Source organism: Procambarus clarkii, chromosome 84 (assembly GCF_040958095.1).
Source record: "Procambarus clarkii isolate CNS0578487 chromosome 84, FALCON_Pclarkii_2.0, whole genome shotgun sequence".
Lineage (NCBI taxonomy): Eukaryota > Metazoa > Arthropoda > Malacostraca > Decapoda > Cambaridae > Procambarus > Procambarus clarkii.
This window is the reverse complement of record NC_091233.1, coordinates 22,391,426-22,416,855: the sequence shown is the minus strand read 5'-3', so window position 1 is coordinate 22,416,855 and position 25,430 is coordinate 22,391,426. Positions and strand designations below refer to the sequence as shown.

General features: G+C 40.3%; 1 protein-coding gene across 1 annotated transcript; it reads left to right on the top strand.

The window, feature by feature from the left end:
- The first annotated feature begins 9,923 nt into the window (after positions 1–9,923).
- Positions 9,924–18,461, top strand: LOC123774885 (uncharacterized protein MCAP_0864). Its single transcript, XM_045769565.2, has 3 exons — positions 9,924–10,032; positions 11,650–11,958; positions 14,777–18,461. Exon 3 carries the CDS (start codon positions 16,990–16,992, stop codon positions 17,398–17,400), a length of 411 nt encoding a protein of 136 aa, XP_045625521.2. The 5' UTR covers positions 9,924–10,032; positions 11,650–11,958; positions 14,777–16,989; the 3' UTR covers positions 17,401–18,461.
- The last annotated feature ends 6,969 nt before the right edge of the window (positions 18,462–25,430 follow it).

Below are 25,430 nucleotides of genomic sequence, written 5' to 3'. Positions count from 1 at the left end.
TCCTGAGCCTACTGGGCTCTATCATATCTACACTTGAAACTGTGTATGGAGTCAGCCTCCACCACATCACTGCCTAATGCATTCCACCTGTTAACTACTCTGACACTGTTAAAGTTCTTTCTAACGTCCCTGTGGCTCATGTGGGTACTCAGTCTCCACCTGTGTCCCCTTGTTCGTGTCCCACTAGTGTTAAATAGTTTATCCTTGTCTTCTCTGTCAATTCCCCCTGAAGATTTTATAGGTAGTGATCATGTCTCCCCTTACTCTTCTGTCTTCCAGTGTCGTGAGGTGCATTTCCAGTAACGTGTGTATTTACTATTTGTATTTGTTATTTGTGCCTGCAAAATCGAGCTATTAGCTCTTGGACCCCGCCTTTTTAACCAACGTATTTTCCTCTATAATGTCTACTACATATATTTATAACACACACACACACACACACACACACACACACACACACACACTCTCTGACTGTTGAGAGGCGGGACCAAAGAGCCAGAGCTCAACCCCCGCAAGCACAACTAGGTGAGTACAACTAGGTGAGTACACACACACACACACACACACACACACACACACACACACACACACACACACACACACACACACACACACACACACACACAGGAAGCAGCCAGAAGCAGCTGTCTAACTCCCAGGTACCTATTTACTGCTAGGTGAACAGGGGCATTAGGTTGAAACAAACTCTGCCCATTTGTTTCCGCCATGGCTGTGGATGGATCCCCGGGCCGTAAGATAGCGATCCCCGGGCCGTAAGATAGCGTATCTGTCACGTGATAAAGAAAGAAGAGGAGTTTATATAGTTTATATAGAAGAGTTTATATAGAGGAGTTTATATAGTTTATATAGAAGAGTTTATATAGAGGAGTTTATATAGAGGAGTTTATATAGAGGAGTTTATATAGTTTATATAGAAGAGTTTATATAGAGGAGTTTATATAGAGGAGTTTATATAGTTTATATAGAAGAGTTTATATAGAGGAGTTTATATAGAGGAGTTTATATAGAGGAGTTTATATAGTTTATATAGAAGAGTTAATATAGAGGAGTTTATATAGAAGAGTTTATATAGAGGAGTTTATAGAGAGGAGTTTATATAGAGGAGTTTATATAGTTTATATAGAAGAGTTAATATAGAGGAGTTTATATAGAGGAGTTTATATAGAGGAGTTTATATAGAGGAGTTTATATAGTTTATATAGAAGAGTTTATATAGAGGAGTTTATATAGAGGAGTTTATATAGAGGAGTTTATATAGAAGAGTTTATATAGAGGAGTTTATATAGAAGAGTTTATATAGAGGAGTTTATATAGAGGAGTTTATATAGAGGAGTTTATATAGTTTATATAGAAGAGTTTATATAGAGGAGTTTATATAGTTTATATAGAGGAGTTTATATAGAAGAGTTTATATAGAGGAGTTTATATAGAAGAGTTTATATAGAGGAGTTTATATAGAGGAGTTAATATAGAGGAGTTTATGTAGTTTATATAGAAGAGTTTATATAGAGGAGTTTATATAGAGGAGTTTATATAGTTTATATAGAAGAGTTAATATAGAGGAGTTTATATAGAGGCGTTTATATAGAGGAGTTTATATAGAAGAGTTTATATAGAGGAGTTTATATAGAGGAGTTTATATAGTTTATATAGAGGAGTTTATATAGTTTATATAGAAGAGTTTATATAGAGGAGTTTATATAGTTTATATAGAAGAGTTAATATAGAAGAGTTTATATAGAGGAGTTTATATAGAGGAGTTTATATAGAAGAGTTTATATAGAGGAGTTTATATAGAGGAGTTTATATAGTTTATATAGAAGAGTTTATATAGAGGAGTTTATATAGAAGAGTTTATATAGAGGAGTTTATATAGAGGAGTTTATATAGTTTATATAGAAGAGTTTATATAGAGGAGTTTATATAGAGGAGTTTATATAGAGGAGTTAATATAGAGGAGTTTATGTAGTTTATATAGAAGAGTTTATATAGAAGAGTTAATATAGAAGAGTTTATATAGAGGAGTTTATATAGAGGAGTTTATATAGAAGAGTTTATATAGAGGAGTTTATATAGAAGAGTTAATATAGAAGAGTTTATATAGAGGAGTTTATATAGAGGAGTTTATATAGAAGAGTTTATATAGAGGAGTTTATATAGAGGAGTTTATATAGAGGTGTTTATATAGAAGAGTTTATATAGAGGAGTTTATATAGTTTATATAGAGGAGTTTATATAGAGGAGTTTATATAGAGGAGTTAATATAGAGGAGTTTATATAGAGGAGTTTATATAGAGGAGTTAATATAGTTTATATAGAGGAGTTAATATAGAGGAGTTTATATAGAGGAGTTTATATAGAGGAGTTAATATAGAGGAGTTTATATACAGGAGTTAATATAGAGGAATTTATATAGAGGAGTTTATATAGAGGAATTTATATAGAGGAGTTAATATAGTTTATATAGAGGAGTTTATATAGTTTATATAGAGGAGGAGTTTATATAGAGTTTGTATAGAGGAGTTTATATAGAGGAGGAAGAGGGCCGTGCAATATTGCTCAGAATTATGCAAAATAAGTTGCTTAGAAAAATTATTTCAGTTTTGCAGGACCTTGACCAAAGTTCCCAGCAGGTGTGTTAGTCAGCAGGTGTGTTAGTCAGCAGGTGTGTTAGTCAGCAGGTGTGTTAGTCAGCTGGTGTGTTAGTCAGCAGGTGTGTTAGTCAGCTGGTGTGTTAGTCAGCAGGTGTGTTAGTCAGCTGGTGTGTTAGTCAGCTGGTGTGTTAGTCAGCAGGTGTGTTAGTCAGCAGGTGTGTTAGTCAGCTGGTGTGTTAGTCAGCAGGTGTGTTAGTCAGCTGGTGTGTTAGTCAGCTGGTGTGTTAGTCAGCTGGTGTGTTAGTCAGCTGGTGTGTTAGTCAGCAGGTGTGTTAGTCAGCAGGTGTGTTAGTCAGCAGGTGTGTTAGTCAGCAGGTGTGTTAGTCAGCAGGTGTGTTAGTCAGCAGGTGTGTTAGTCAGCTGGTGTGTTAGTCAGCAGGTGTGTTAGTCAGCAGGTGTGTTAGTCAGCAGGTGTGTTAGTCAGCAGGTGTGTTAGTCAACAGGTGTGTTAGTCAGCTGGTGTGTTAGTCAGCTGGTGTGTTAGTCAGCTGGTGTGTTAGTCAGCAGGTGTGTTAGTCAGCAGGTGTGTTAGTCAGCAGGTGTGTTAGCAAGATGCCGTTGTAGCCCCCAGCAGCCAAAGCTGACCTCAGAGCAGTGGGTGCTCCCCATGCAGGGGACTTTCACTTATCATATCCTCTGTGTGTGCAACAGTCACGCATGTAAATGATCCAGAGACCCGCAGTATTGCAGTGGTCAGCCATCTTGGTGCCACTGAAGCAAAGAAGGGATTGTGGGGGAGGGGGGCGGTGACCCCCGCACGCATATATGGACGTGTGGGGGTCACACACAGAGATCACACTAACGTGATGCATCAAATGAACAAATCCACATGGGCCGTGTCGTAGCTCAGTCGATTAAGGCAGTGTCTGGGATGCTCCCGGACGCAGGTTCGAATCCTCGTCACGGCCCTTGTGGATTTGTTCATGGACACGCATATGTGATGTGTCTAATTACTAGCTGGGCTAACTAATTAGTGGTTGGTTAGTGGGCCGGCCAGAGGCTTAGGGCACCCGCAGGAATATCTCTTCAAACAAAATTACAGTCTCCGTGGTGTAGTGGTAAGACACTCGCCTGGCGTTCCGCGAGCGCTATGTCATGGGTTCGTATCCTGGCCGGGGAGGATTTACTGGGCGCAATTCCTTAACTGTAGCCTCTGTTTAACGCAACAGTAAAATGTGTACTTGGATGAAAAAACGATTCTTCGCGGCAGGGGATCGTATTCCAGGGACCATAGGATTAAGGACTTGCCCGAAACGCTACGCGTACTAGTGGCTCTACAACCATGTAACAACTCTTCTATATATCTCAAAAAAAAAAAAAAAAAAAAAATTAAAAATAAATTACTAGCTAGAAACATGTTGCCAACCGCATATCCCTGATTTTCTTTATTAGTGTATTTAAGTACAGTTTACCTGTATACTGGGGAGTACTCTTTCCTGGGAGGAAATGACAACTATGTATACAATTTACATCTTATACATGTAAATTGTATACATATATCGCTATCTTACGATATACACTTACGCTATCTTATACATAGCGTAAGTGTTGTCAATGATTATATGAGTTAATGATCTAGACCACATTATCAATAGGTGAGATGTAACTCAAACAAGGAGCAACAGTTTCAACAAGTCACAATTCAGGAAGGAAAACAGGAGATGCGTTTCCACCCATCCAGTTATAAACTCAAGGAACCGCCTACCCGCCGAAGCCGTAACTGCAACACTGCTGAATTTCATAGTCCACCTCGAGAGAATCATCAGGGCAAATGGAGGGAACCTGCGACAAGCTGCCGCCTATCTGTCCTCGTCGAGGCTACTAGAGAGATATTGGCCCCTCAGGTAAATTCAGGTAAATATGGCAGTCGTGCTTGCCTCTGCCTCTTGAAGCGATAGTCGCCGGGAGTGTGAGAGTTCTCTGTTAAAATTTGCTATTCCTTATTTTGTACCATGCTAGGCTGTTATCTTGAGGTTATCTTGAGATGATTTCGGGGCTTTAGTGTCCCCGCGGCCCGGTCCTAGACCAGGCCTCCACCCCCAGGAAGCAGCCCGTGACAGCTGACTAACTCCCAGGTACCTATTTACTGCTAGGTAACAGGGGCATTCAGGGGGAAAGAAACTTTGCCCATTTGTTTCTGCCTCGTGCGGGAATCGAACCCGCGCCACAGAATTACGAGTCCTGCGCGCTATCCACCAGGCTACGAGGCCCCTGATACGTAATACGAAACGTCGTCGTCCCTTCACCTTCTAGTGTGTGGTCTGGTCAACTATGTATAGGATTATTTCTTGATGTTATAAGCTTGGTGGAATATTGATTTAATTCCTTGCCATCGATTGGTTGATTGTTATACTTAATTAGGCTTAACTGGGGTGATTAATTATGAATGTATTGCAGACGAAGAGTCACAATAACGTGGCTGATGATATGATGACTAAACCATCATAAGATGAGCAGACGACGACACAATCGACTTGATAATGGTCCAGAACCGACCGAAACGTCGTCGTCTCCTCATTTGATGAGTAGTTTAGTCATCATATCTTGAGGTTATCTTGAGATGATTTCGGGGCTTTAGTGTCCCCGCGGCCCGGTCCTCGACCAGGCCTTCACCCCCAGGAAGCAGCCCGTGACAGCTGACTAACACCCAGGTACCTATTTTACTGCTAGGTAACAGGGGCATAGGGTGAAAGAAACTCAGCCCATTGTTTCTCGCCGGCGCCTGGGATCGAACCCAGGACCACAGGATCACAAATCCAGCGTGCTGTCCGCTCGGCCGACCGGCTCCCCGGATTATGGGGCATAATCATACTGAATCGAACATACGCGTCATAAATACTCATACACCGGCTAAGTAAAACAGAAACAAGCAACACTTGGTACTAGCCTGGGGCCAGATTCAGGAAGCAGTTATGCAAGCACTTACGAACCTGTATATCTTTTCTCAATCTTTGGCGGCTTTGTTTACAATTATTAAACACTCGATGGACGCCGAAGCACCAGGAGGCTGTTTATAACAACAACAAAATTTGATTGGGAAGTTTTCATGCTTTTAAACTTTTAATAAATGTAACCAAAGACGTCAAAGATTGTAGAAAGATGTACACGTTCGTAAGTAACTGCTTCGTGAATCTTGCCCCAGGTTCGTAAGTACCTGCGTAACTGTTTCGTGAATCGGGCCCCTGATTCTTAGGGTCCGCTCAGGAATGTCCCTGCCAAATAAATAGCACCAGAGTAACTATGTGTTATATATAGTACTTATACTTTGATAATTACACTGGTCGCACCTTGCCACAGACTTTTAGTTAATACATTTTCTAACATATATTGCTGTATTAAAGCTGGTTTGACATTTACCTCTGTATATACTAGAGTGGGAAGACAAAATGTCGATTAATTGAGTACGCGTTCAAGTATGTTTACTGAGACACGAAAAAAATACATCTCAAAGGGATAGAGTAGCTTAGGCTATTTCTACCCCCAGAGTACGCGTTGACCCCTGACTGCAATGAGCCATTACAGCCCCAATTCACGCTGAATGCAAGTGCATTTGCAACAGGTCGGTAGCACAGGTGTCCAATATGTGCCTGGGGAGACGCAACACAGCCATTCACTCTGCAACGCCCTCTAGAACGTTGTTTTTCGCTCGTATGCGTTACATGGGGCCAATAACTAACGTACTAGAAAATGGAAACGGCTGGCGAAAGTGACGTACTGTCCCGTTTTCTGTATTGGGTCATCTGGTAGATTAGGGGAGACCACTTTAAATTGACCGTTTTCTTGACCGTTGGGAAGCCTTAGGAGGCCGGATTGCACTCCGCCCACACCACGCACCAACGACAAGCAAGATTCAAGTCCAAGAATGGGTGGAAAGGATCACAGCTTATTCCCCCAGACTATTAATAGTCTGTTAACTGCAAATAACCTGTTGGCGGTAATAGTTCCAAAAGCCATACTTTCAACAATTCCCGCTACTCCTGCACCATCACAAGAGGCTTCGCCAGCAGCGCAAGCCTCGCCACGGCCCAGCCTCACCCACCCATGTTTCTCCACTTGTAGAAACCCCTCAAGTCTACTACGGGCTCACTATAGCTCGTGCTACTTGGGACTTTTGGTTCCAGGTAGCGAATCTTAACAACAACAACAAACCCTCAAATCTACCGTAGAACCAAAACACAACCAAATAAAAGAGAAGAATCTACGCAAATTCGAACATTCTCGTACACTTCTACTGCTTCAACAGTGAGCTGCCTTTTCATCTATGTTTTCATTTCTTGTTTTCATTCTACTCATTATGCTCAATTAGTATTAAGCTTGTCATTTAAGTTTATCATGCCCGAAACGCTTTGCGTAATAGTGGCTTTAGGCATTGTATGTACTAGCTCTACCTATAAGTCAAACAATCCTTTTAAATATTTATTGTATGTACCTTACCTAAATAAAATTGTATTGTATTGTGAGGCAGTAATAAATAAATAAATAAATAATCAAATTTTATTCGGGAAAAGTACATATATAGTTGATTTACAAACATAATGTTGGATTTATATAAAGAGCTAGTACATACAATACCTAAAGCCACTAGTACGCATAGCGTTTCGGACAAGGTGTGGGGGGGGGACACTTATACTAAAACTTAATAGTAATTGGGATTAGGTATAAATTGTGTTGAAAAAAGGTATAAAAAATAATAAAAGGGGGAACATGGCAGAAATCAGCAATTGTACAAGTTGGTGAACAAACAGCATTGTTTAACAAAAGCAAGACATGGGTTGACATTTATGGGGTAAGGTAGGTTACATGGAGTTAATTAGGTAGTACTTGGATTTACTCTTAAACTGGTTGAGAGAGGTACAGCCTTTGACATGATTGGGCAGACCATTTCACATTCTGGGTTCCTTGATTTGTAGAGCATTTCTAGTTTGGTTAAGTCGCACTCTTGACTAAAGAGTAAGACTAAAGAGTAAATTACAACTAAACGACGGTCAATACCCTAGCAACAGTATCACCAACAACAGCAGGGTGACAATAAGATGTATAGCCACGAAGAAGACGAAGAAGAAAGCCACTGTTCGCTGAAGATTCCACCAGGAAAATAAGATGTATAGCCACGAAGAAGACGAAGAAGAAAGCAACTGTTCGCTGAAGATTCCACCAGGAAAATAAGATGTATAGCCACGAAGAAGACGAAGAAGAAAACCACTGTTCGCTGAAGATTCCACCAGGAAAAATGAAGGAAAGTATAAAGAAATTTCATCATAATTGTCTCCTGAACCGTTAACTATTCAAGCAATCAGACAGCTGAGTCAAACTCTGGCACATCTTCTCTTACGACAGCCACTCCAACTGCTGCAGCTGCTCTTCAACTGTACCCCCTTCCTGTAGAGAGGCGGGACCCAAGAGCCGTGACACATACCCTGTGTATACAACTAGGCGAGTTATGTTTACCTAAATAAACTTGAATTAAAGAAAATGTACATGAACTTGAGATCAAAGAAAACTAAAACGCTTAGGGTAAACAATAATAAATAATATTTCAAATTTTTTTAATACTTTATTTTTGTATTTGTATTTACAGTTTAATGGTTACATATTTACGCTTTCAAGAAATGAGCCCGGTTGTGAGCAACGCAACCATCTTGCTCTCTGGCATGCGGTAAAGCACTCGCCTGGCGCTTTGGCCTTGGTTCGTATCCTGGCCGGGGAGGATTGACTGGGCGCCAAACCTTAACTGTAGCCCCTGTTCACCCAGCAGTGAATGTGTACCTGGTTGTTAGACGATTTAACGGGTCGTATTCCAGGGGGGAAAAAATGGATTAAAGGCCTGCCCGAAACGCTATACGTGCTAGTGGCTGTACAAGAATGTAAGAACTATTGTGTATATAAATTAAGGAACAGAAAGACTGATTAGGTTACCCTTAGCAAGGAATTCAGCTTCCTCAGGATGTAACACAAGACTGTCTCCTTATTCTAGGGTACCTATTACTGCTACCTAGAAGTACCTAGAGTACCTATTATCGCTAGGAACATGGGTATCACCTGTAAGGGAAGGACTCCAAACGTCTCGTCCTCAAGTTTCGAACCTGGGTCCAATCAGTTGGCAGGTAGCTGTACCAAGTGAGCCACAGCCCACTCTTGCCTGTATATAGTAGTACTACTCTCTCAGGCTGTTGATTATTCGTACTGAGAGGATAACGTACTAACGTTAAGTGGTAAGACACTCGCCTGGCGTTCCGCGAGCGCTATGTCATGGGTTCGTATCCTGGCCGGGGAGGATTTACTGGGCGCAATTCCTTAACTGTAGCCTCTGTTTAACGCAACAGTAAAATGTGTACTTGGATGAAAAAACGATTCTTCGCGGCGGGGATCGTATTCCAGGGACCATAGGATTAAGGACTTGCCCGAAACGCTACGCGTACTAGTGGCTCTACAACCATGTAACAACTCTTGTATATATCTCAAAAAAAAAAAAAAACGTCAGCTCGCGAGAACGGGGTGGACTGAAAGACATTTCGTACATAGACAGTCGACGGGATAGACTGTCTATGTATTCACCTAGTTGTGCTTGCGGGGGTTGAGCTCTGATCTTTCAGCCCGCCTTTCAACTGTCAATCAACTGTTATTAACTACTATTTTGTTTTCTCCACAACACACACACACCTCAGGAAGCAGCCCGTGACAACTGACTAACTCCCAGGTTCCTATTTACTGCTAGGTAACAGGAGCATCAGGGTGAAAGAAACTCTGACAATTGTTTCTCGCCGGCGCACGGTATCGAACCCGGGACCACAGGACCAAAATTGCATGGTCATAATTCCTTCACAGCGAGAATTCCTACATAAGCAACATAAACTTTCCAAACTCCTGTTTACTTACAAACAACATTAAGGGTACTTAGTAACCAAAGCTATGGAAGCACTACATCAACAAATTATAATAGCACTCTGATTCCTCAAAAAATACAAATATATAGATATATATAAAATGCAAAAAATATAAGATTTTCAGATATGTGGCAACATCTTTGTTTATATACATATCGCTTGGCAACATTGTGCCCGCTGCCAATGTTACCAGAACCATTTTTGTTAATTATAATTAAACAACTAATAAAATATATCATGATATTAACACCTTTACTGAATGTATATATATAAAGTGATATTTAATCATGCTAACAGTCCGCCTTATTGTGATTTATAAGTGTTTAAGGAGTATAAATAAGGGTAGGGAGTTATACATTATAGGTGGTTGTGGCAACTCTTCTGGCGTCAGGGCGACAATAACAACAGAGGAGCCAGCTGGCGCCACCTGCCCCCAGTAGCTGCCCAGCTGTCGCCGGGAGTAGGTGTTATAGGTGGGTGTCTACGTCTTGATTGTCATTATCTTGTTTAACGTTGTATAGATTTTTGTTATAAATGATTGGTGTTTGGTCAGCTTGGGTTAAACGCGGTTCGATGTGGCTTGTAACTGGACGGGTGGTTGATACAGGTCAGGTTTAAGGAGCCAGATTTGATTTCTTAACTCACAGTCTCCAAGCAACAAATTAGATGGTCGTTAGTTTGAGGAAACGTCCATATTGTGTTGCTAGAAGTTTCAATAATGTACTGGATTTCTTGGTCCATACTTCTAGTATGCATTAATTGTCTATGCATACGCTACTATGCATACGTCTTGCTATGCATTAATTAAGTGTGAGGACAGGCTGGAACACGCTAGATTTATTGGAGTTATTTACTAACAAAACTTTGTGTGTGTACTCACCTAGTTGTGCTTGTGGTGGTTGAGCTCTGGCTCTTTGGTCCCGCCTCTCAACTGTCAATCAACTGGTGTACAGGTTCCTGAGCCTACTGGGCTCTATCATATCTACATTTGAAACTGTGTGTGGAGTCAGCCTCCACCACAGCACTGCCTAATGCATTCCACCTGTTAACTACTCTGACACTGAAACAATTCTTTCTAACGTCTCTGTGGCTCATGTGGTTACTCAGTCTCCACCTGTGTCCCCTTGTTCGTGTCCCACCTGTGCTGAAGAGTTTGGCTTTGTCCACTCTGTCCCCCTCCCCTCCCCCGTGTGTGTGACAGGGTGTCGGGTCAGGCAAAACAGTTGCATATTTTACGGAGATGGTGATAACGGACTATTCGATGCATCACACTTGACCACAGTTTAATGAATCACTTTACACCTCTGTGGCAGCTTTTTGGGCTTTTGTTTTTATGTCAGTTCACAACTGTGATGTTCGTGAAGTAGACTGGGATAGACTGGGATATGATTCCAGGATAGACTGGGATAGGAGAATGTAATGTCTGACCTCTTCTATCAGCTAATAATCTCTTATACACTCTACAGATATTACTTAGCTACACATCTCTTAATATTAACTTAATATTGCTCAACTACCCTTTATTCCTTGTAATGTCTAGTATCTTGTCATTATAAATATCATTATCGTTTCTTTGCGTATGTCTTTATCATAATAATAACTTGTCAACCCGGGCTGTTGCACCCTTGCAATGCTTGCAATGTAATAGTTTTAACCTCAGTTCTTTTGCAACTTGACTTGGTGGTATGGAATTCGAGATAAGGTAGTTTAGGCCAATAGCCTACTGTTGACCAGACCACACACTAGAAATTGAAGGGACGACGACGTTTCGGTCCGTCCTGGACCATTCTCAAGTCGATTGTGATGAGGACAGGTAGGGACAGGCATTAAATAGGCAAGAGAGAGCTGAGGAGGAAAGTCAGGTGTAGGGGATAGTAGTAATGAGAACTGCAGCAGGCCTATTGGCCCATACGAGGCAGCTCGTATGGGCCAATAGCCTGCAATAGCCTGCAATAGCCTACTGTTATTTTGATTGTCATTAAGGTTCAGTCTATTTGCGAGAAAGAGTTGTTAAGCGGAATTGATAGTTGCATACAGTTAAGGGGGAAAGGTTAAAGGGGTTTTATGCTGTTAATGGTTTTACTTTTTAGGAAGCAGTAGCAGCAGCAGAATTAACGCCAATATATAAAAGAGAGGCTTTTATATCCGAATATCAAGCAACGGTGATCAAACCTCTCAAATTGCAACATTACTAACAAAAAGCAAAGTAGACATAGCCACAACGCCAGAAAGTCCAGCTGGAGTCAACAGGAGCCAACGGAAGTCAACAGGAGTAAACAGGAGCCAACGGGTGGAGCCGGGAGAAGATGTCTGATCCAGGGTTGGCTGTGGGCATAACTTTTATTGTCTTGGGCAGTTTGTTGACAATCTACGGCCTCTTTACCTGTGCCACCATGAAGGTAAGTTCTCGCCACACACACCTGCGTGCCCATACACACCTGCATACACACCTGCATACCCATACACAAAAAAGCACAAACCGGGATATTTTTTTTTTTTTTTGAGATATATACAAGAGTTGTTACATGGTTGTAGAGCCACTAGTACGCGTAGCGTTTCGGGCAAGTCCTTAATCCTATGGTCCCTGGAATACGATCCCCTGCCGCGAAGAATCGTTTTTTCATCCAAGTACACATTTTACTGTTGCGTTAAACAGAGGCTACAGTTAAGGAATTGCGCCCAGTAAATCCTCCCCGGCCAGGATACGATCCCATGACATAGCGCTCGCGGAACGCCAGGCGAGTGTCTTACCACTACACCACGGAGACTGCATATATACATTGAGAAGAGTTCTTCACAGTGTACATGCACTTCTAAAAGTGTATTTATATACTTAGATTCCACTAAAGTCCTAAACTCTCGCTGCGTTAGATAATATATATTGAGGCTTTGATGGACGATAGTTCTTAATGACGATAGTACGGTAGACGATAGCCCTTAATGGTCCTGGTGGCCGGTAGGCCTTATACCTCAAGACCGAAGTCAAATAATCCTTACCTATCCTCATCCTTCCCGACATAGTAATAATTAACCCCAAAACTACCAAAACACAGCCTAGTGCTCTCACCCGACAAGTATACTATACAATTGCGTGTATAATACAAGTTATATACACGAAATATATTACACATATGTAGTGAAAATTGCATGCAATAAGAAAAAATAAAAATAAAATGTTTATTCAGGTAAGGTACATACATACAAGAGATTTTACATAAATTGATCGATTTATAGATGGAGCTATTACACACGATGCCTAAAGCCACTATTACGCAAAGCGTTTCGGGCAGGAAAGTGTGTTCTTAATACTAAGTGAAATAAGTGTTCTTAATTAAAGAAAAAATGCTAAAAACAGTGGCGGAGTTTGATAGAATGCTGTTCAAGGTTGCCAAGATGGCCGCTGGCGCTGGCGTCACTAGCAGGGGATCAATGGGTCCTTACCAACGATTGATGTCATTACCCTCACTACACAAACACACGAGGACATTGATGCTTCGTCTCGCACGCTATTCGAACGCTCATAGTTCGAACGAAATATAAAATCACATTCGAATACTTGGTCTAATTATGTTTTAAGTTCGAAAATTGTGTCAAGAGACATCAATTTCGAACTTCGTATTAGAAAAAAATAGAAATATATCGCCTCATTCGAACATTGCGTTGGAACTCGAACCTATAAATCACGTTTCAATATTATGTTATAGACGAAAGTTCACAAAGTTAATAAGTTCACATGTTAAAGCCTCATCAGAGCACCATGCTAGAAAAATTCTAATGACTTTTTATATATTATATGATTATATATATATATATATATATATATATATATATATATATATATATATATATATATATATATATATATATATAACTGAAAACTCACACCCCAGAAGTGACTCGAACCCATACTCCCAGGAGCAACGCAACTGGTATGTACAAGACGCCTTAATCCACTTGACCATCACGACCGGACAAAATGAGGTGATAGCCGAGGCTATTTGAACCACCCTATAATTGGTGGCTATATATAAAGGCTATAATTGAACCAATTATTTGTGTTCCTCACGTGTGCCCCAAAGAATGAGGTGATTTGGTAAAATGCTATGCCCAAGATTACTATCCGAGTGCCGGCGGTGGGGTGGTTCAAATAGCCTCGGCTATCACCTCATTTTGTCCGGTCGTGATGGTCAAGTGGATTAAGGCGTCTTGTACATACCAGTTGCGTTGCTCCTGGGAGTATGGGTTCGAGTCACTTCTGGGGTGTGAGTTTTCAGTTGCATATTGTCCTGGGGACCATTCAGGCTTGTTCGCATATATATATATATATATATATATATATATATATATATATATATATATATGTATATATATATATATATATATATATATATATATATATATATATATATATTGGTAGCAGTCTTTCTTGTAAACTTATGTTGAATATAACCTCAAGGATACGATTAATGATTCTAACATGAATCTTCTCAATATGTCTTACGTTTTCTTTACTGTCGAGTGTAGATGAAAAATTAACTCTCCAAAGTTCATTTTCACACTTTATTTATGGTCTGACGCCTAGAAGCGTTTCGCAAGACACTTCTTACATTTTCAAAGACAATTTTAGATACTCTTGTTTCATACTTCTATTCGTTTTTGGGTGAGGTGACAGGACACAAATCAATGGGTAAAGACAATTTTACATACTGTTAATTTTTTGGAGTGAGGGGATAAAACAGAAAACAGGAATCAATGGATATATTCCGTGTGTTTATCATCGTGTGTCTGTGTTGGTTCGGGGTCTTGAAGAAGGTAGAATGTAATTATCTGGTATTATAATAACCTGCTATTATCTGTAATTATCAGCATTACTGCTGTGTTAACATTTATCGTTATATTACTGCTAGGTGAACAGATGGATTAGATGATAGGAAATAGGGTTAAATATCTTCGGAGCCCGTAATTGCTTGCATTACAGAGGAGTGCATGTAACTTTTTGAAATGGTGGGGGGAAGGTTCCTTCCCCCCCCCCCGCCCCTCAAGTGCAAGGCAAATTGGGAGGAGGACCTAGCGACAAGCCGCCGGCTTCCTGTTCTCATCTAGCCCACTAGTGTTTGGCTCGCAGGTAAACTCGTAAATATTCTAAATAAATAAGTATTCCCCCCTTAAACTTCACATCTCCATTTTCTGTAACTGGGCCGTTTTCTTTGGTGTCAGGGGAGCGTATACAACGCTGAAGACGTGGACGCCATGGTGACGGCGACGGTCATGGAGGAGGAGAAGCAGAGGCAGAAGGAGGCGGCCCTCTACGAGGACTTCAGGCCGGGAGAGAAGACAAAGAAGAAGAAGGTGCTGATGGCGTAACCGGAGGGGGAACACAAAAGGAGAAAACACGGAATAAAGCTCTTAGAAAGAGCATAATAGACATTAAGAGATGCGAGGACAGCCCTTTAATGTGTTGACGGATTTGAGACATTTCCTTCTTTGCAAAAAGAAGTAAATATTTACTTCTATATATTTATACGGCAATATTTCCAAATGGCATTTGTACTCAGTTATGTTGAAATATAGAAGTAGCCCAAGAAGGCCTTTTGTAGCCCACAGAAGGCCTTTTGTAGATCACAGAAGGCCTATTGTAGCCCACAGAAGGCCTATTGTAGCCCCCAGAAGGTCTACTGTAGCTCACAGAAGGTCTACTGTAGTCCACAGAAGGCCTACTGTAGCCCACGGAAGACCTACTGTAGCCCCACAGAAGGCCTACTGTAGCCCACAGGAGGCCTACTGTAGCTCACAGAAGGCCTACTGTAGCCCACAGAAGGCCTACTGTAGCCCACAGGAGGCCTACTGTAGCCCACATAAGGCCTACTGTAGCCCACAGGAGGCCTACTGTAGCCCACAGGAGGCCTACTGTAGCCCACAGGAGGCCTACTGTAGCCCACAGGAGGCCTACTGTAGCCCACAGGAGGCCTACTGTAGCCCACAGGAGGCCTACTGTAGCCCACAGAAGGCCTACTGTAGCCCACAGTACCCACTTTAGGCCAGCAGCTGTGATTCCCAACCAGGACTCCACGAAACACGGGTTCCTCCAGAATTTGCTCATGCTTGCGAAAAAAAAGTACAACTTGCCACCTTTTTCATACTCGAGTAAAAATTAATACAATTGATAAGGTTTTTAACATAACCTGTTAATGAAACAATGAAGAATATTTTGTCTTTACTTAGATATTGGCGAGATAATATTTATTTAAAAAGTAAGTATTACCAGTAGAAGGCTGTAATGGATAGTGTTAGGCCTCCTGCTCGCTGATGTTATTGATTTACCTGAGGGGTCACTAGGACTCTAGTGGCCCCGACGAGGACAGGAAGCCGGTGGCTCGTCAAATGTCCCCCCCATTTGGCATGTTGATTTTTGTTTTCAAGCTGGATTTTAAAGTTCAACAATGATGTGTTCCTGTCAAAACTTTACAATTTGCAGGTTAAAGTTACAGTACACGAGTACAGTATATTTTGTTACTATACACTTTATTGTTAAGTAAATACTGTTAATTCAACCCGTCCTCCTAATAGAAGGTCGCATTTTGACGTTTAGTCGAAGGCCAAAGGTTGTTGTACTGGAAAATGGAAGCGGCTGGCGAAATTGATATACTGTCCCGTTTTCTGTTTTAGGTCCTCTGGTAGGATAGGATAAGGGCACTCTAGTACGCCAGTTTCTTGACGTTGGGACAACCTTAGGAGAACGGGCTGGTTAATTAATGCCAGATAAATTTATTTTTATGCAATCTCTTTAAGGGGAGACTATTTTACAAATCTATTTTCTAATTTATCCCTCTTGAACCTATTTTATCCAAAACTAGTTAGTTCTTAAGTTCATATATTAGAAATAGGATCCCTTGAGTGTTTCAAGCGTAGGTTAGACACATATATGAATGGGATTGGGTGCATATAAATATAGGAGCTCCTTCGTATAGGTCAATAGGCCTTCTGAAGTTATTTTCATTATGTTCTAGTGTGTGTCAGTCAGGTTGGGGGTTTCCAGAGAATTCTCAAAATATTTCATATACAAAATATTTCTCAAAATAATTCTCAAAATATTTCATATAAAATATTTCAAAATATTTCATATATTTCAAATACTGTTCCTCGAAGCAAATTGGGAATCACTGGCCTACAGTAGGCCTACTGTATCCCAAATTAACCTCGCCGTAATCTCAGAGTAAGCCTACTGCCCTCCACAATAGGCCTATAGTTCATAGAAGGCCTACAGGGCAAATTATACCCAATGATATTTAATACTATTAAATTATATTATAAAAAACTAGTTAGTGCTTTACAAATAATTTTTTTTCTTGTATTATTCATTTTAGTTTTTATCATTGTCATGCATTTTACATTGTGAATGAATTTCCTTGTTAACTAGAGAGAGATAATGAATGGAAACGTCTTTTTACGACATAAAGGATTTAGAACGACTGGATAAGGATTTAGAACGACTGGATAAAGGTTCAGGACGTCTGGATAAGGATTTAGAACAACTGGATAAGGATTTAGAACGACTGGATAAGGATTTAGAACGACTGGATAAAGGTTCAAGACGTCTGGATAAGGATTTAGAACAACTGGATAAGGATTTAGAACGACTGGATAAGGATTTAGAACGACTGGATAAAGGTTCAGGACGTCTGGATAAGGATTTAGAACAACTGGATAAGGATTTAGAACGACTGGATAAAGGTTCAGGACGTCTGGATAAGGATTTAGAACAACTGGATAAGGATTTAGAACGACTGGATAAGGATTTAGAACGACTGGATAAAGGTTCAAGACGTCTGGATAAGGATTAAGAACGTCTGGATAAGGGCCGTCACTACCACATCATTTCATGTGTGAGTTGTTTTTGTTTAAATTTTATGGTAATAAGAAAGCAATGATGTCATATAATGGGATCGAACCCGCGTTCCTGAACTTCTCAGGCTCATGCACTACCGACCGAACCATGATATGTTCAGACGTATCTTAGCCCTGAATACGTCTTGCGTTGTCTGAAAGGCAAATTATGTTAATATTTGATAATATTTAACATTTGGTTGAAATATAAACTTTTTTGCATCTGTTTTCGGACGAATTGGGGCGATGTGCTCAAACAATCAATGAATTGTGATTAAGTTATCACTGTATTACGTTATCATTGTATTACACAATCAACCTGAGAGCGATTGTCTTACACCAGGAATATCCTCCGAAATTTGATTGTACATATATCGGCTATTTTTTTTTTTTTTTTTTTTTTTTGAGATATATACAAGAGTTGTTACATGGTTGTAGAGCCACTAGTACGCGTAGCGTTTCGGGCAAGTCCTTAATCCTATGGTCCCTGGAATACGATCCCTGCCGCGAAGAATCGTTTTTTCATCCAAGTACACATTTTACTGTTGCGTTAAACAGAGGCTACAGTTAAGGATTTGCGCCCAGTAAATCCTCCCCGGCCAGGATACGAACCCATGACATAGCGCTCGCGGAACGCCAGGCGAGTGTCTTACCACTACACCACGGAGACTGTAATTTCGTTAACCGTACAAAAATGAACGGTTGTACCTACAAAAAATCATATTTTGTACTAATGAATTCTCCAAGTGGCTTGTTCAAGATTGGAACACTATCACTCTTAGGCCTAAATACCTGTAACCTTAGGCCTACCTACGCCTATACTCGTTGAAGGGGACTTTTAATATCAATAATATACATTACCATACATAAGAAAGGTTGATGACTTGTAATCTGTATTTTAATGAACAAAATGACTTATCAGATAAATTCGTATAGTCAGATATACGATTATGTACGAACACACAAATTATTAGTAACACTAACACACACACACACACATATTCATATATATATATATATATATATATATATATATATATATATATATATATATATATATATATATATATATATATATATATATATATATATATATATCGTACCTAATAGCCAGAACGCACTTCTCAGCCTACTATGCAAGGCCCAATTTGCCTAATAAGCCAAGTTTTCATGAATTAATTGTTTTTCGACTACCTAACCTACCTAACCTAACCTAACCTAACTTTTTCGGCTACTTAACGAAACCTAACCTATAAAGATAGGTTAGGTTAGGTTAGGTAGGGTTGGTTAGGTTCAGTCATATATCTACGTTAATTTTAACTCCAATAAAAAAAATTGACCTCATACATAATGAAATGGATAGCTTTATCATTTCATAAGAAAAAAATAGAGAAAATATATTAATTCAGGAAAACTTGGCTTATTAGGCAAATCGGGCCTTGCATAGTAGGCCGAGAAGTGCGTTCTGGCTACTAGGTACGACATATATATATATATATATATATATATATATATATATATATATATATATATATGTCGTACCTAATAGCCAGAACGCACTTCTCAGCCTACTATGCAAGGCCCGATTTGCCTAATAAGCCAAGTTTTCATGAATTAATGTTTTTTCGACAACCTAACCTACCTAACCTAACCTAACCTACCTTTTTCGGCAACCTAACCCAACCTAACCTATGAAGATAGGTTAGGTTAGGTTAGGTAGGGTTGGTTAGGTTCGGTCATATATCTACGTTAATTTTAACTACAATAAAACAAAATTGACCTCATACATAATGAAATGGGTAGCTTTATCATTTCATAAGAAAAAAAATAGAGAAAATATATTAATTCAGGAAAACTTGGCTTATTAGGCAAATCGGGCCTTGCATAGTAGGCTGAGAAGTGCGTTCTGGCTATTAGGTACGACATATATATATATATATATATATATATATATATATATATATATATATATATATATATATATGCCTCAGCTGTGACGCATCGACTAAATATACTTGAAAGTAAATAACTAATTTTATTCCCATCCTGTAACACTCTTTATGTGACGCTATCTCATACCCATCCTGTGGGTGGTAGTGTACCCCATACCCATCCTGTGGGTGGTAGTGGACCCCATACCCATCCTGTGGGTGGTAGTGTACCCCATACCCATCCTGTGGGTGGTAGTGGACCCCATACCCATCTTGTGGGTGGTAGTGGACCCCCATACCCATCCTGTCGGGGGTAGTGGACCCCTATACCCATCCCGTGGGTGGTAGTGGACCCCCATACCCATCCTGTGGGTGGTAGTGGACCCCCCATACCCATCCTGTGGGTGGTAGTGGATCCCCATACCCATCTTGTGGATGGTAGTGGACCCCATACCCAACCTGTGGGTGGTAGTGGACCCCCATACCCATCCTGTGGGTGGTAGTGGATCCCCATACCCATCTTGTGGGTGGTAGTGGACCCCCATACCCATCCTGTCGGGGGTAGTGGACCCCTATACCCATCCCGTGGGTAATAGTGGACCCCCATACCCATCCTGTGGGTGGTAGTGGACCCAATACCCATCCTGTGGGTGGTAGTGTACCCCATACCCATCCTGTGGGTGGTAGTGGACCCCATACCCATCCTGTGGGTGGTAGTGGACCCCATACCCATCCTGTGGGTGGTAATCTCCCCATAATTTGATGTTGGTGGCGTGAGGCTGGTTTCATTGTCTGTGGTTAGTGTTTGTAAACATTGAAGCCAGAGCTGAAGTGTACACACACGTATCTCCCATATCTAGGGAGTGTAGACTTCGGGTTCAGTCCTTTGGGGAACATGGCCTCCTGGTCCTCAGAGGAGTGTGTCCTTGTAGTCCTCAGAGGAGCTCGCCTTCTGGTCCTCAGAGGAGCGTGTAGTCGTCTTCCGGGGAGCGTGGGGTCGTCCTCGAAGGAGCATAGAATCGTCTTCCAGGGAGCGTGGAGTCGTCCTCAGAGGAACGTGGAGTCGTCCTCCAGGGAGCGAGGGGTCGTCCTCCAGGGAGCGTGGATACAATGCTCCCAGCACACGTGTTGCTGGCTGCTGCCTGGTCGTTCCGCGCCGGCAACAGCCTTTCCCCCAGTTCAACCAACCTTCTGCAGCCTTTCACTCTCTGCTGTGAATAATGGAGCACTACTGCCGGGTCTGTTGTCTTTGTTCAACCTCTCTCTTGAACATTAAGTTACGTCTATCCTTCCTTATGATGACAGTCGGGAGATGAACAGATAGCTTGAGGAGTGTGTAGCCTAGTATTACTGACTTTAATAAAATATATATTACATTATTAAATTATTACATTATTAAATTAGTTATGTAGTGTTTAATACTGAAATAAGTAAATTATGCCATTTTTTTAAGAATTTACTGTGATAATAATTACCGTTTTAAGGGACAAGAAGCCTGTGCTTTGGCTTATTATTTATGTCAACTACGGGCCTGCCCCAGAATGCATCCCACAACAGCTATCTAACTCCTAAGTATTTATTTTACTGCTAGGTTAAAAAAAAAAAGAGGCATTAGGCGAAAGGAAACCTTTCCAACCGTTTCTCTCCTGTTCGGGGGATTGAACCTTGGTCATTCGACTGCAAGCCGAGGACGTAGACCACTGTGATACAGGAAGCTTGGACGATAGCCATATCGGACGCTTTCGTAAGCGTGATGTGAGAAATTAACTTCAGGTTTGCAGTCGATGTAATTATATATATATATAAAATCTTTATGTAATTATAATACAAATATTTGATATAGGAATTCATAGTTTGGATTATGGATAATGTGGATTATTCTTGTAATTGTGTAATTAGTGATGTTGTTGTTTTTAGATTTAGCTACTCAGAACGAAATGTCTATGTAGCACGGGCTATGGTGATCCCGTAAAATTAGTGCTAGACAACTTTCATCATTAGGCTTGGAGCTGATGTCTACACGAGGCCTGACTGGTTTAATGCACCAGTATTGCAACATGATTTGTTGATTTTCTTGCTAGTTCTTTGTTCTCTCAAGGTGAAAAACCAGACAGTAACTAAAAAAGCAGTATGGTTTCTCTTCCCGCCAAACACACACCGAAACTACGACGTTGGTACAACGTTCGAACAAGTTTTAACACCACCTAACCAGTTATAACAACCAATATAGCAAGTTGTAACAACGTTCTAATACGTCATAAACACGTTAAGCCAAGATGTAACAACTTTATTACAAGTTGTAACAAGCGGAAAATAGAGACAATTTCGGTTTGTGTTTCCAGGGTTGAATAGTAATAATTTCACCTCTTAACGGATTTACAAATGACCGCAGATTATACTAAATCATTTGTTCCTATTTGTATCATTATTATTACACAATGAAACAGTTATTGAAGTTATTGTGAATGAAGTTATTGTTCCTCTGGGTTGTGTAATGTTCTGACATTATGCTTCCAAAGTATAGAAAATGGGTATTATTCTCCTCCTCACATTCTGCTTTGGTCTTTGTCTCAGACGGCATAGAGAAGACGTCTTGAAGGCACCTGATCATTGCCCCCCCCCCGACTCGTTACGTAGCTCTGTGACACATTGTTTATGGTCTAAGAGGTTATTGATGCCCGTGTTACCTCTTGTGGTGGCTTAATCTGAGATGATAGGCATCTCTTCGCCTTCTAAAGAGATAGTACCATGACGAAGTTACGAAAATGAGGCTTTTATATCATTTACAAAGATGATAAGACGTGACGAAGTTATGAAAATGAGGCTTTTATGTCATTTATAAAGATGATAAGACGTGACGAAGCTATGAAGATGAGGCTTTTATGTCATTTATAAAGATGATAAGACGTGACGAAGTTATGAAAATGAGGCTTTTATATCATTTACAAAGATGATAAGACGTGACGAAGTTACGAAGATGAAGTTTTTATGTTGTTTTATTGGTTAGAGGGAAAAATAATTAAACAATACGACATTTTCAGGACTCGATGTGTTATGGAAAACTTTGAATTTTGTTATAAAATAGACGAGTTATTTTATGATCTGTGAACAGTTTACACAAGTTTTGTCAAGTTTTATGCAAACTGATGGGATATTATTTATTCAGGTAGCAGTAAATATGTACCTGAGAATCAACTGTTTAAGGCTGCAATCTGGAAATGTGTGTGAGAGAGAAATATATGTAGCAGATACGATAATAGATATCTACTAAATATTTCTAACATATGGTTAAGAAGGCGGGGTCTAAGAGCTAACAGCTCGATCTTACACACACACACACATTTATCAAGATAATTAGGATAGAAGATGGAATAAAAACAGCAATTTATTCCATAAAGTAATACCTTACGAAATGGTATCACAAGTTTAATTGCTGCATTAGAGTCAGGCTTTTGTAACATGATTGTGTGGTGGTCAGGTAATTGACCTATTGCATAGTCGGCAAACACGAGGGAGAGACAGAAGAAAGAGAGGGAGGGAGAGGATAAAGAACAACAAGAAAGGGAGATAGAAAGGAGAGAGAGAGAGAGAGAGAGAGAGAGAAGGTGGGAAGAGTGACTTTAATACACCCGATCCTCCCAAAATGATAATCCTTACAATAACTATTCGGTCAAACGAACAAAAAATAACTATTCGATCCCAAAACAGTTCGTTTGTATTATAAAATTAACCCAAATGGCATTCTAAAGTTCAGAAATGGACCCATAGAATCTAACCAAACCTGTCCACGCAATCCCAGGTCTAATATACGTCATTTTAGGCCAAATATAGTTCAATCTTGCTTTTATATATATATGTGATTGTGGCATATATATATTTATATGTTTATATATATATATATATATATATATATATATATATATATATATATATATATATATATATATATATAAGTGTATCTTCGCTTATCCTGACCCCCTTCCCAGTGCTATATAGTCGTAATGGCTTGGCGCTTTCCCTGATAGTTATCCCCATCAGTCATTTCAGCCAACCCACTACCCCACTCAGCCATACCTGACCCACTACCGACCTATCCACTCCACAACCACGTTCAGGAAGTCACCGTTGCCAGTCTCCACTCTACCAACCGTGGCGAACTGTTTAATTCCGTGTGGACCCCGTAAAAGCTGCCGTGAGTGTCGAACTAAGTTCTCGGGGGAGATGTGGATTGTTTTTATAAATTGTCTTACGTATTGTGTAATAACGTCGTTAGCCATGCAGCAAGGTAATTGTTGATTGTGGGCGACCCGTCCTTAGGCTTGTCTAATCGGCGGCCAACACCAAATTTGCATTCGTTAATTTTATCTAATTTTAACTTATATATTGAAAATTTTTATTTTCTCAAATGTGAATTAATATTATATATATCAGAATTTGGTGTTTAATTAGGTCTAAATTAGGTAAGGCTCGGCGTTCAGGATTTGTAGGAAATTATGTGTAATTGTATTACATAGGTAAAGTGTTAAGTGAGGTACAGTTAGAACAGAGGACGAGAATGAAACAGTGTTCGAGAAAACTTCGAACTTCGAACGTGAGTCAACCCGGCTTCATCAACAAAACAGCTCGTCCTCATCAACCAGCTCGTCCTGCAAACAAAGACCCAAAGTCCATTCCAACCACCCGCCAAACCCCAGCTGTTTATGAATGAAAAACGCTTTACACACGACTCACAACTGATGACGTTCGAACACTTTCGGAATAAGTGTTTTACTGACGAATTTTATTTGAACCACAACGCTGTAAATGCTTCACCCACGTACTACAAACACAAATAATCGTCAACAGAACCTAAACATCTAACCTAACCTATGCGTATATATATGCACAATATGCTAATATATTATAATATTAATTTATATTTAATAAAACTCCCGTTTTGAATTAACAGCATGTACAAATTTATGAACGCGTCTGTGGGGTCGACCGCTGGATGGAATGTATATGAGTCGAGGATGGGTTGAAATGCGTCACCCACGTAATTCAAAATAATCACCCACAGACCCTAACCTACGCCTAACTAAACATAGAATTTTAACATACATATTAATAGTAATTTACATAAAACAAACTTAGTTTTATTGCACAATACGTAAAATTGATGAAGTTGGCGATCATTTGTATTTGAAGTATGTGGGTGAAGCATTTACTGAATTTCGATTCGGTAATCGTTGTCAGCGAAGCAATGTTTGAGAACTGTTCGAACGCCATTTGTGAGTCGTGTGTAAACAGTTTTTCATCATATAGATGAGGTTTGGCGGCCGAATTAGCGAGCATTTGGCCTGTCTTAATGAGCATAGGATGCTTTGTTGATGAGGACATATTGAGAACATTACGGTTTCAAAGGATATATTAATGATATAAATATGTATATATTAATATATATATTTGTGATATATTAATAAACGAGTGAAATCCTAAACACATAAAGGGCAGCATTAACAAATTGATGGGAATCAAATTAATTTTTTTTAAAGAAAATAGGCTACACAGCTTTCATTAAGTTCCGTGAAGTATTGTGAATATATGCTTACCTAGTTGGGTTTGTGGCGGTTGAGCTTCAGCTTTTGGCCCCGCCTCTTAACCATCAATCAATTGATGTATAGGTTTCTGAGCCTATTAGGCTTTTATCATATCTACACTTGAAACTGTGTATGGAGTCAGCCTCCACTACATCACTTCCTAAGCATTCCATTTGTTAACTACTCTGACACTGACAAAATTTTGTATAATGTCTCTGTAGCTCATTTGGGTACACAGTTTTTCACCTGTCTCCTTGTGCACTTGCGTGCGTGTGCGGTCGCGTGCTTGCGTGCGTGTGCGGTCGCGTGCTTGCGTGCGTGTGCGGTCGCGTGCTTGCGTGCGTGTGCGGTCGCGTGCTTGCGTGCGTGTGCGGTCGCGTGCTTGCGTGCGTGTGCGGTCGCGTGCTTGCGTGCGTGTGCGGTCGCGTGCTTGCGTGCGTGTGCGGTCGCGTGCTTGCGTGCGTGTGCGGTCGCGTG

Bases quoted from the DNA above. Each gene is read 5' to 3' on its own strand.
- LOC123774885 (XM_045769565.2), top strand. From the start codon at position 16,990: ATGGAAACGTCTTTTTACGACATAAAGGATTTAGAACGACTGGATAAG.